General features: G+C 36.8%; 1 protein-coding gene across 2 annotated transcripts; it reads left to right on the forward strand.

The window, feature by feature from the left end:
• The first annotated feature begins 2462 nt into the window (after positions 1 to 2462).
• On the forward strand, positions 2463 to 7166 carry LOC147400601 (E3 ubiquitin-protein ligase At1g12760-like). Of its 2 annotated transcripts, none has more exons than XM_086446354.1 (4): positions 2463 to 3046; positions 4879 to 4986; positions 5857 to 6157; positions 6681 to 7166. In XM_086446354.1, the coding sequence occupies exons 1-4, from the start codon at positions 2580 to 2582 to the stop codon at positions 6840 to 6842; spliced, it is 1038 nt and encodes a 345-aa protein (XP_086302480.1). In that variant the 5' UTR covers positions 2463 to 2579; the 3' UTR covers positions 6843 to 7166. The 2 variants fall into 2 exon arrangements, with proteins under 2 accessions (XP_086302480.1, XP_086302479.1); XM_086446353.1 differs by having other exon boundaries at positions 2464 to 3046; positions 4867 to 4986.
• Positions 7167 to 11225: the final 4059 nt, after the last annotated feature.

An 11225-nucleotide genomic window follows, 5' to 3' on the forward strand; every position in this document is an offset into this window, starting at 1 on the left:
TGTTTTCTTTCTCTCTATATAAGTCTTTATAGTAACTCACTACTCATTCCCTAATCTCCTTCTACCATAACCTATTGATAGATAATTTTGCGATTTGATTTCTCCTTCTATGAAAGTTAGTCATTTTGTGAAAAAACCGTGTTATTGTCCCCTTCTTTCAATCATTTAATTCTAGACTTTTGTTTCCAACTTATCTCCTTCATCAAGGCAACGTTTTGAAATTTCAATTTTAGTTCTATTCTCTTCACCTTATTCTCTATCCTCATATCTCTCACTTCCTCTTTAGCATCAAGTAAACTAATTTTTATTGAAAATCTTCGTCTTGTTAACCTCATGCTTGTCCAACACTTCTTTATTGCAAACCTTAAACTTCTCTTTCAAATACTTGAATTTATTATTGAACACACTCCCTGGATTCCTTATCAATGGGCTCTCCTTCCACCAATCATTAATCATCTCCAAAAAATTGGATGCATGAGCCACATATTCTCAAATCTAAATGGCAACAATTTAGTTCTAGTTTTGCCTGCCTCCAAAAGGATAGGTAAATAATCTACGACAAGATTGGAAGTTGTTGAATGAATCACATGATCAAACTTCTCTTCCTATAAGCTATCCACTAAAAATATATTTATTCTAGATATTATAAGGGTTTCTTAATTATTAGATTACATAAGCAGTCTACCTAATAATGGGAAATCCATAAGAGAGTATCTATTAACAAACTCGTTGAAGTCCCTTATCCCTTTGGTATTGCTTCACCCCCCATTTTTCTCATAACTAAATCTAATGTTGTTAAAGTCTCCTCCTGACACCCACGATCTATTCCAATGATTCATGACATTGTCTAACTCCTCCCAAAATTGGCTCCTCTTCCTACTTTTCGAGGGACCATACACACCTGAAAACACCCATTGAAAATCATCATTAACAAAGTTGCACAACACTAAAATGATAAACGCCCCCACAATGATATCCGACACTTTGAAGTAGATCTTTCTTCCACATCATTATGATACCTCCCGTCGTGCCTAAAGTAGAGAGAAACACCCATCCTATATCCCCCACCAACGCTCTTTGATAATATCCTCCTTGCACTCTGCTAACTTCGATTCCTGAATGGTAACTAACATTGGATTCTTCGATCTTATTATAGCTTTGACCACTGCCCTCTTCTTCTTGTCCCCCAACCCTCTCACATTCCAAGAAATGATTCTAAGTGTCAGTGGAAACTAATGGAAGACTCTACACCAACCTAACATCTTATTTGGTTGTTCTTGGCCCTAAAATCCCCCTTACTATCTCCATGGGTGCTATCACAACTATCTCATTAGATTGATTGTCCTTCTAACAACATATTTCTTGGCTATTTGGGTTGACTTGATTCGAATTATCTTCAATCACTCCAATATCTTTACTATACTGTTTAACTTTGCCTTTAGTATTGTTCTATCCCTCAAATCACCTATGGCTACCCTTATGATGAGGGGTGATTCCTCTTCCTCTATTTTTGGAATCTCAATTCATCATTATCAAATCATTTGCCCTGACGAGTTATTTGCATACTCAGTACATCCATGTTTTTTTGCCAATCTAAATAAGGAGGCAGTCTATCATGTAGGCAGTTTGGAGTGTCCTTGTCATCCCTCCACCTGGCAAATAAAGACTCGTCACTTTATTGAATAGTTCTCAAAAGACACTCCAGATAACTACCTTTTTTTTTTTACTAGGGCTTAAAATTGGTTGAACTCAAGTCAAAACTGAGTATATCCATATTTAGATCTGAATTCATATCTGAATCCGACTCAAATTCTACTAGATAAAACCATATCTGAATCATTTTGCTTTCGCTTAATCTAGATTTGATCCGGCTCAATTGCTTGATTAGGGTCGGGTCGAGTCAAACAATTTCGGATTGTTTATTTTTCTACTATTCTATTTTGCCGTTATACTCCTTTTAATTTGTAAGAATCCATATGTTATTAAAGTAGTATAAAAATGATATTTTAAATTTTTTAGAAATATAATTTTCAAAACAATATATCATTTAGAAGTAGATATAAAGGATGGATTTGTATCTGACTCGAATCCAAAGACAACAAACCATATCTGACCCATTTTTTATTCAGATCTACTCCAAAGATTCAAATCAATTAAATTTGGATCTCCAATCATTCAAATTTCCATTAAAATTTGACTCATTTTGTATCGTAAATTTTTTTACATATGACACTATAAAACCCTAGAAATCTTTTATTATGAGAGCTGTAATTGCCACAATAACTTTTGCTAATGCCACCCCAATATCTATGCTAATCTTTAGTAGGAATTGGAGTGGCGTTAGTAAAAGTTGGTGTGGCACTAGAATCTTTTTATTCTGTTAATCTCCAATGTTGGCTGGACATTGGACACGGAGTGTGACACGTGTTTGTTTACTATAAATTCCACCCCTCTCTCTCTCTCTCTCTCCTCTCCCTACACCCGGCTTTCAGTCCGATTCCCAACAGCAACCCACGAAACCCTCTCTTCACCATTTACGCCTCTCTCTCTCTCTCTGCAAGTGCTCCATTGCTTCTGCAATGGAGGAAGAAAGTTCCTCAGCAAACCGAAGGTTCGATCCCACTCCTCTCCTCCATCACCTTATCAACAGAAGGAACAACAATTCCAACGCCACAAACAGATTCTCTCTCTTGATCGGCCGCGCCACGAGTCGTAGAATCATTCGCGATCCATCAATTTTGGTTCGCGATTCCGCTTCCGTACAATTGGAGGATCGACAGTCTGATTGGGGATACTCGAAGCCCGTAGTATTTCTCGATGTAATTTGGAATTTGGCCTTCGTTTTGGTCTCATCAGTTGTGCTATCAACGACGATTCGTGAGAGACCATCAACCCCTCTTAGGGTTTGGATCGCTGGGTACGCCCTGCAGTGTCTTTTACATGTGGGTTTCGTTTATCTTGAGTTTCGGAGGAGGAATTCGGTCGGTGATGGTCAGGGAGATGAGGAAGATCAGATTTCCTCTTCTTCTGATAACAGGGGAAATAGGTAAAATTAGTTTAAGATTCTTAATTAGGGTTTTGTGATGATTTATAATCCGAAAATTTTCAATTTGTGGGGACCACCTGATGATTTGATTGACAATCGTAATTAGTTTAAAGTTCATAATTAGGGTTTTGTGATTCTTATAGTAATCCCAAATGTTTCAATTTGTGGGGTCACCCGATGATTTGTGATAGACAATAGATAAGTTTAATTGTATGATCGTTATTAGTTTAAAGTTTGTAATCAGGGGTTCATGATTCTTGATAGTAATCTGAAATGTTTCAATTTGTGGGGGCCACCTGATGATTTGATAGACAATAGGCCAGCTTAATTGTATGATCATAATTAGTTTAAAGTTCACAATTGGGGTTTTGTGATTCTCGATGGTAATTCGGAATGTTTCAATTTGTGGGGCCACCTGATGATTTGATAGACAATAGATCAGTCTAATTGTATGATCATAATTAGTTTAAAGTTCATATTTAGGGTTTTGTGATTCTTGGTAGTAATCCGAAATGTATCAATTTGTGGAGGCCACCGGATGATTTGATAGCAAGTAGATTAATTTAATTTTATGATCATGATCACCAGGTGAATTTTATTCTTTTTGGATGGCTAGAAATACAAAGGAAGAAAGAAAAGGGGTTTGTTTACAGATGGTTAAAATCATTCGTTCAATACGATTTTCGATCAAAGGATTTGCCTTCATGGGTGCCCATTGATTTCATAGTCAGTCCAGATTGTTAAGAATATGCTCCAATATCGGTCAAAGGGTTCACCTCATGGGGTACATTGGGGTTCACATTCATTGGGAGATTGATTGAATCATTAGCCTTATTAGCCACATATCTAACATTTCTCTCTCTTTTCTAGAGGATGATGGTCGGATGTGGTCATGAAGCTAGGATGTTTTTTTTTCTTTGATAGGCAAAACTTTATTAAAGAAAGAGAAAAAAGAATGTACAAGGTGTTCAAGATGAACTCCCCGGAAAAAAGAAGCTAAGATATTATTTTCTCTCTCAAATTGTTCTATAAAGCGCTTGTTTAGGTGTCCTTGTCTGAATTTCCAGCTTCAACTATATGGGGCCCTAGTGTTACATGAAAGTGACCTTTTTAATTTGGTTGGCCGCCTTAGGTAGGATTTTAACTGCTGACCATATCATCGCTTGAGGCATTACTTTGGTGGTTTTTTATTCTCTTTGCAAAACTAGTGTCAAATTAGGCAAATCAGACGTCTGTTGGGATTCAGCATTGAAATGGTCCATTGTCTGAATCTTGCCCATGAAAACAGTCAAACTGAAAGGCCTCCACCCAAGGAGGGGCTGTTGAGCCGAATGCACCATGCACGCACCCAATCGATCTATCATCAGGAAGATCAGGAAGTCAATCACAAAAAGATGGTTATATTTTTATTGTTTAGGCGCTTTGAAGCTTCAAGCACAATTAAACAAATCATTTTGTCAATCATGGACACCATGTGAGAAGTATTTGTGTGCCTTGAACAAAAATATGTTCATTATGTTGGTTATTGGGCATTAGAAAGAATTGTTTTGAATGATATGCTGACATGCCACACAGATACATCAAAACTAGGAGGTGTCCATTCTAATATACTGTAACCCAGTTGCTTCATGGAAAGGAACCACGGCACGCACTTTAGGCCAAAGGTCTAGGGCTCAAGAGATGATATCATCAGTCCTCAACATTTATTATAAGAATAAAATGCAAAAAAAAAACAAGAAAAAGGAATAATATATTAGCATTTGCTTTTCTTTTCTTCTTCTTTTTTAATTTTTGTCCATGACAACTCTTGACTTCTTCAGTGTCACAAAAAGGTTGGAGTCAATGAATACGGTGGTTTCATTCTTCTGGTGGGTGATTGGATTTTATTGGATCGTTGTCGGTGGCCAAGCGCTTCTGCAAGATGCTCCACGTCTCTACTGGTAAGAGCTATACCTCAAAAGTTTCATTTTAAATATGGAACCTTCCAGTGTAGTCAAGTAGCCTTGGAAAAGAAAAATGATTAAATGGTAAATACTTGTAATATGTTGAAATCAGAACATGTGGAACTATAATAGTATAAAACTCTTGGGAAAATCCATTTATGTTGATCTGACTCGGGCTAAATCAGGGATTACTCTGGAGTAGAGAATCAGAGACACAAATTTTGACTTGTTTATTTGGTAAAGTAAATTGGTGGGTAGATGGAGATGGTAGATTGATATTGCTTCACTAGGACATTAATATATCTCCTTGGAAATTTGTTACAAATGCGTCTCCTTGTAGCCATATGGCTCTTTATTGTAACAATTAAAAGCAGGATATAGTAGCTGTATATCGTCACTATGTGATATCAAGGTAATTTTTGCATACCAGTTCTTATTCTTACAGTTTTTTACTTTAGGAAACATTGAAAACAAACTTCTCCAAGCCTGAAGTTGTGTTTTATACATAAACACATGTTAAGTATTATATCTGGTGTTTGAGGTGGTATTGTGTGCTTCCTCTCAATTACAATTATCACCGGCTTTTTTGACAATTAAGTATCACCTTATCATTGTCGGACCATTGAACATGTACCATTCAAGGAATATTTCTATATCATCACTATGTCAAGACCGAGCTTGGCTTTTGATAGGTTTTGAATAGGTGCCATTCTACCCGGCCCAGTCATACAAAATTGAGGTCTGTGGGTTCCCGAATTGACAAACCCTTAAATATAGGTGCAAAGAGTGGTGTATCGACCATAATAAATCCTGATTTCTTATTAACACATAAGCTCTTAGCAATGCCTATTGTTAAATGAAATGCAGGTTAGCAGTGGTATTTCTAGCCTTCGACGTGTTCTTTGCGATATTTTGCATCACATTGGCCTTTATTATTGGCATTGCTCTCTGCTGTTGCCTTCCATGTATCATAGCAATTCTATATGCTGTCGCGGTTCAAAAAGGTGCATCCGAAGACGATATCAAGATTCTTCCCAAGCATAAGTTCCGTCAGATAAATCAACCACGTACATCTGATTTGGATAAGAATCAAGAAGTTGCAGTGACAATAATGGAGCCAAACACTGATGACTCCATAAGTGAAATTTCTCTTCCACCAGAGGATTCGGTGAGCGTCTCTCATTTTAGTTCTTTCCTTATGATCATCTTGCCATGCAGCCCATAAATTATTCCCCTTTTTGTCTTGATATGTTTTTCTTTTTCTTCTGTATGCCTTTTTTGTTTACTGATACAAACCAAATTAAGCCAGCGTTGCTTACATATTTTTCTATTTTTTAAATATTTGTGAATAAAATTATTAATATGTTCAAATAATTAGATAGGTGCAAGCACATATAAACATGCTAATATTCTTACATTTTTGTATTAAAGATGATGATATTAAGATACCTAATCAATGATAATTTATTTCTACTGATGAATGAATATTGTGTGTGATTTACAAATCCTTTCTACATTCAATTTGTAATTTTTACCTTTTTTTTTTTATGAATTTCATCAATATTTCTACTTTTTTTCATAGAAAAGATCCATTTGTCAAAATTGTTTGGTGAAATTTTGTCAACTTTTCCACCTAACATGCCAAATTAACTTTGAAGTGCATTCCAACTGATATGGAGCGGTTGCTGTAGGAATGTTGTATTTGTCTTTCCCAGTATGTGGATGGAGTAGAGCTACACACTCTTCCCTGCGACCACCATTTCCATTGCGGATGCATCGTCAAATGGCTCCAGATAAATGCCACATGTCCTCTCTGCAAATACAATATTCTCAGTGGTGAAGAACTGGTCTGACTCCATGTCTTGGAAGTGAAAATCCAAAGTCACGTCCGCTTGAGCATCTTTTCAAGAGGGAAGATAAGTAAGGCCCATGACCCCAGAATGTGTAAATTTTCTCTTTTGCTATTGTAGATTTTCCCAATTTGACCAAATATACATTGCTGGAAAAGGGGAAACCTGAAAATCCCCTATTTGTTCTTCAAATCAAGACCAAAAAGAACAGTCGGTAATGGAGAGCTGAAAAGTGCAGCTATAGCTGCACTCAGGTGTACATGGAATGTGGTTTGTGATTTGTGATTTGCCATTTAGTGGATCCCTCACAATTCTTTGGCTCTAAAAGTTGATTCAATCTATGGGTGATTCTTAACGATCGACCATGTCATTTCGGATTATGGAGAATCATATTTTTGGTGGGTTAAATCGTGGGTCTCACTCCCTGCATCTTACGTAAGGTGTATGGTGCTTCTGTTTGTAAATTGCTTTTTGGGACCGTGCATACGATCTAATTCTTTATTATAGGGATCGTACGAGATTTGAGGCAACTGCATTAGATGGCAATATAATTTGCGTACTAAAGGTTAATGTCATTATCATCTCAACTAAGTCCCTCCTTTAGCTGTCTGCCCTTAAAGATAATGGATCTCAGCCAAATGCCCAGTGAAGGTTGGGGTGGTAGGGTTGCTCGGTTAGACAGATTCTAGTTCATAATAGTTGATAAACTTTGGTTGCTTAAAACCTATAGCTCCTTTGCAGTATCTATAGGGATATATAGCTTTGAATCTATGTTGTTAAAGGTGATTTTGTAGGTTTTAACTTAAAATATCGGTCTTTGGTTGCTAGCACTGTTTGCTTCAAATCTCCAGTCCTAGCACCTTCTTTTTTATTTTATTTATAATTCACCCACCACGAATTTCTGCAGATTTCTCTTCAACAGAGGCATTCAAGAATCGTAAAAAGATTTTCCCCCATTTCATGGTGATTCTAGTGAGCTCTCTCCATACGTTCGAGAATTAATAGCCCACGCGATGTTGTTTCAGCATTTTTATTTTTGTTTTGTTTTGCCTCTCTCTCTCTCTCTCTCTCTGATCTTTGCATATACTTCCTTTAACTATGCTCCTTTGAGTTCTCTCTCGCTCATTCAATTTCTTGATAAAATGAAATTGAATTTTTATAGTGGCTGCTCTGGTTGCTTGTGGTAGGAGCCCTTTCAAGTGTCTTAGTCCTAGTTGTAGTTGGTTGATCTTCTGGGAGTAGAACAACTTATCTCTTGTTCTGTCGGGGAGGAGCAATGTATATCATATGTTGTTTTACCATAAATCATATATATAGGGTAGTGTTCGGAAGTCAACATTTGTCCTATATGGTGTAAAAGTTTTGAATTGGGCTGATATTTTGTGAGGATGATCTCTATCGTAAGGGATTTTGTTACTATCCTATTTCATGGTGTTTTTCAATCTTTCTCTTAGTCCCTTGGAGTCCTTGACGTCATGAAAATGCTTATCTCATATTTATGTCATCTTGTACCCTTATTGGTAAGCTGTTTCTATGTTCTTTTTATAGGTTGTATCATTCAAACCCACACCTATTACCTTCAACAGACCTTTTAAAAAAAAATGTGATTTCTAACTTGATAGTTGATATCAAATTACCAAGGGGGAGTGTTTTTGTAAAAGAGTTAAAAACAAAGACAAAGTTCCCTTTAGATTCTAATTTTAGTTTAAGTGCATTTAATCATCATTTTGTCTTGTTTGGTTTGGATTCTATTGACTTAAGAAATAACACAATATCTTGTCTTGACCGTCTAAACACAACATCCAATGATTGAGATTTTATGCATATCTCGATAATATATCCTTATGATGCATGTCTCGAAGAGATGTTATATTTACATTTAGATAGTGTGTTAACTCTTGAGTCAAGTGAAACTCAACCCATGTTTAATAAGACTATTTTATGTCCTTGTAAATAAGCCACAAGTAAAACAATCCACCTTTGGATCCTAGTATGGTTATTTAGAATCAAATTGAAAAATAATCGGGTTCATGATAGTATACATAAAATGGACTGATTGATTTTGTAATTTTGGAACCCTTAATTTGCGGGTATTTCAAAACAATTTGGTGATAAGATTGCATATTCATCAACCCAAGGGGGTGGCTCGATGGTAATTTTGGATCCAATAAGAAGTGAGTCCGTAGGTTGTGAGTTCGATATCCAGTATGAGCAATATTTCCTCGGGGCCACCCACGATGGCACACCCTTATTTATCCGGTGCGTGTGATGTGCAGGCGTTGCACGTGCTCAGGGGAGAGGCCCATATGCCTTGGCTCTTCCAATCCTCCTAGTTGGATGTAAGTTCGGACATCCCGTCCTAAAAAATAAAAAAAGAGTAAAAAAAGAATTGCATATTCTTTGTTAACTTCTCTTGGATAAGAATAAAAATGAGTCATTTTCAAGATTATACTACTTGTCATGCCACATGCTTCTTCGGAAGCACAAAAAAGAGAGTTATTATTGGCACCTCAAGTGAATGATTAAAAATAAGTAAAAGTTGGGGTGTCAATAGAAGCTTTTTTTTTTGCTAGAGTTCTAATTTTTGGGTTTATGATTTTATACGAGCCGAATCATAATTGTAAACAGTTACTGAAATTGTTTGAACCGAGAGTTATAATGTTTTGTAACGTTACATTCTAATCTGAATCAAACCTTGATAATGTTTGAAGAGTGCATTTTAATCTTTAATTGGGGGATGTGATAAATAATTTAAGAAATTGGAGTGTGATAAGTAAAAGTGAGGTGCCACTAGTAGCTCTCTAAAAAAAACAGATGCCGCACAACCCATTGGAATAATCTTCTTCTATTTTTGAAGAGTTCCAAGCTTTAGCTTTCTTTATAATTAATTGCAAGGGTGCTGAACTTAGTTGGTAAAAAGTATGATGTAATCTCACCTTAATTTTAACTTGATTTACCTACTAAATTGTAATAATACAAGAGGAAAAGTTGGATTAGGGAGGATAGAAAGAACATGAATCTGCTCTATACTGAAAATTTGGCACGATTGGAAAATATAAACCATTCCATATATATATATATAGACTACTTTCCAAGCTCAATATGAGCTGCTATGGGTTCGAAATTTGATGGGAAAAGGCTCTGACAACGATGACTCATGAAATCTCATTTAGGTGCCAAAGTTGTGAACTTCATTGGCCTACCAATATTTAATCATTCTAGATAACTGGCATCTGGTAGGTAGGTCGGACTGATACCTAACTCGGGAATTCATCCCAAAGGGCAACCCCATTCACCAACTCATTCAATGTATTGGATAGAGAAAGAAGGGTTTAATTTTCCAAGAAATCGTGCATTCCTCGAGGTTGGCCTGACTAATCCTCAGAGCACGTGCAGTCCCCTCCCACCAAAAGCACAAAGTAATTTCCGGAACAAATCCTGGAGGGGGGGATGATTCAAACTCAAGACCTCCGCTTCCTGAGGCAGGCATGGTACTGGCCATCTCAATAATCAACACCCCCCCCCCCCCCCCATTAAAAAAAATAATAATAATAAGCGGCGGTGGAGCCTAGATGGCTTCAGGCAGTATCCTATGAGCTCTAGGTGGCGACACTGCAAGCCAATAACATAGTTTGCATAATTCACAAAAAAAATTCTCATTTTTTTTTTGGTTGAAATTTTCCCAGATTTATCCGAACTGACCCTCGCTGAATAATTCCCTAATATGAACTTGGTTACCATGGCAAAGATTCACAAAGGTGTGCGCTCAATGTAGGTATATGGAGATTTGCAACAAAGAATAGAGGGTAATTGAGTTTGAACTAGTGAGCTTATTGATAGAGCTATACGGATGTTCATCGCCAACAATACATGAAAACTCGTTTATATGTTTTTTTTTTTTGTTTTTTTGTTTTTTGTTTTTTTTTGTTTTTGCTTATTGTGGGTATCCCCACCCTTCAGGTGAGACTAATCCTGCGGTCACGTGCACTGCCCCCTCGGAAATTCCTACGTGCAACTGGTTGAGTCGAGGGTCAACTAGAACTTGGAGGATGCCCCCAAGGAATTCATTGCTTCGTGGGGTTTCGAACACTTGACCTACCCTTCCTGAGGAGCTTATCAAGGCTCGGCTTGCCTAGTCCCCTTGGGTTTTAAACTCCTTTATATGTTAGCGATAGAGAAATATCAAACTTCAATCAATTGGACGGTTTGGACTGAAGGGGGAAAAAACCTTAATATGGAAAGCAATACGAGACGTTTTGTTTGTTTCCTCGTAAAAGATAAATGGGGTGAAAGGAAAAAAAACGACTACAAGACTATATATCATCCTAAAAATAAGCCCATCCAAAACCAGGCATGAATGATAACTATATATCATCCTAAATTGAA

This window comes from Akebia trifoliata, chromosome 6 (genome assembly GCF_017979445.1).
Source record: "Akebia trifoliata isolate Shusen 1 chromosome 6, ASM1797944v1, whole genome shotgun sequence".
Lineage (NCBI taxonomy): Eukaryota > Viridiplantae > Streptophyta > Magnoliopsida > Ranunculales > Lardizabalaceae > Akebia > Akebia trifoliata.

What these genes read in the sequence shown, in the direction of transcription:
- LOC147400601 (XM_086446353.1), top strand. Translation starts at nt 2,580, where the DNA reads ATGGAGGAAGAAAGTTCCTCAGCAAACCGAAGGTTCGATCCCACTCCT. An exon ending in GATGCTCCACGTCTCTACTG is followed by an intron (nt 4,987 to 5,856) that starts GTAAGAGCTATA and finishes AATGAAATGCAG; the next exon opens with GTTAGCAGTGGTATTTCTAG. An exon ending in CTCTTCCACCAGAGGATTCG is followed by an intron (nt 6,158 to 6,680) that starts GTGAGCGTCTCT and finishes CGGTTGCTGTAG; the next exon opens with GAATGTTGTATTTGTCTTTC.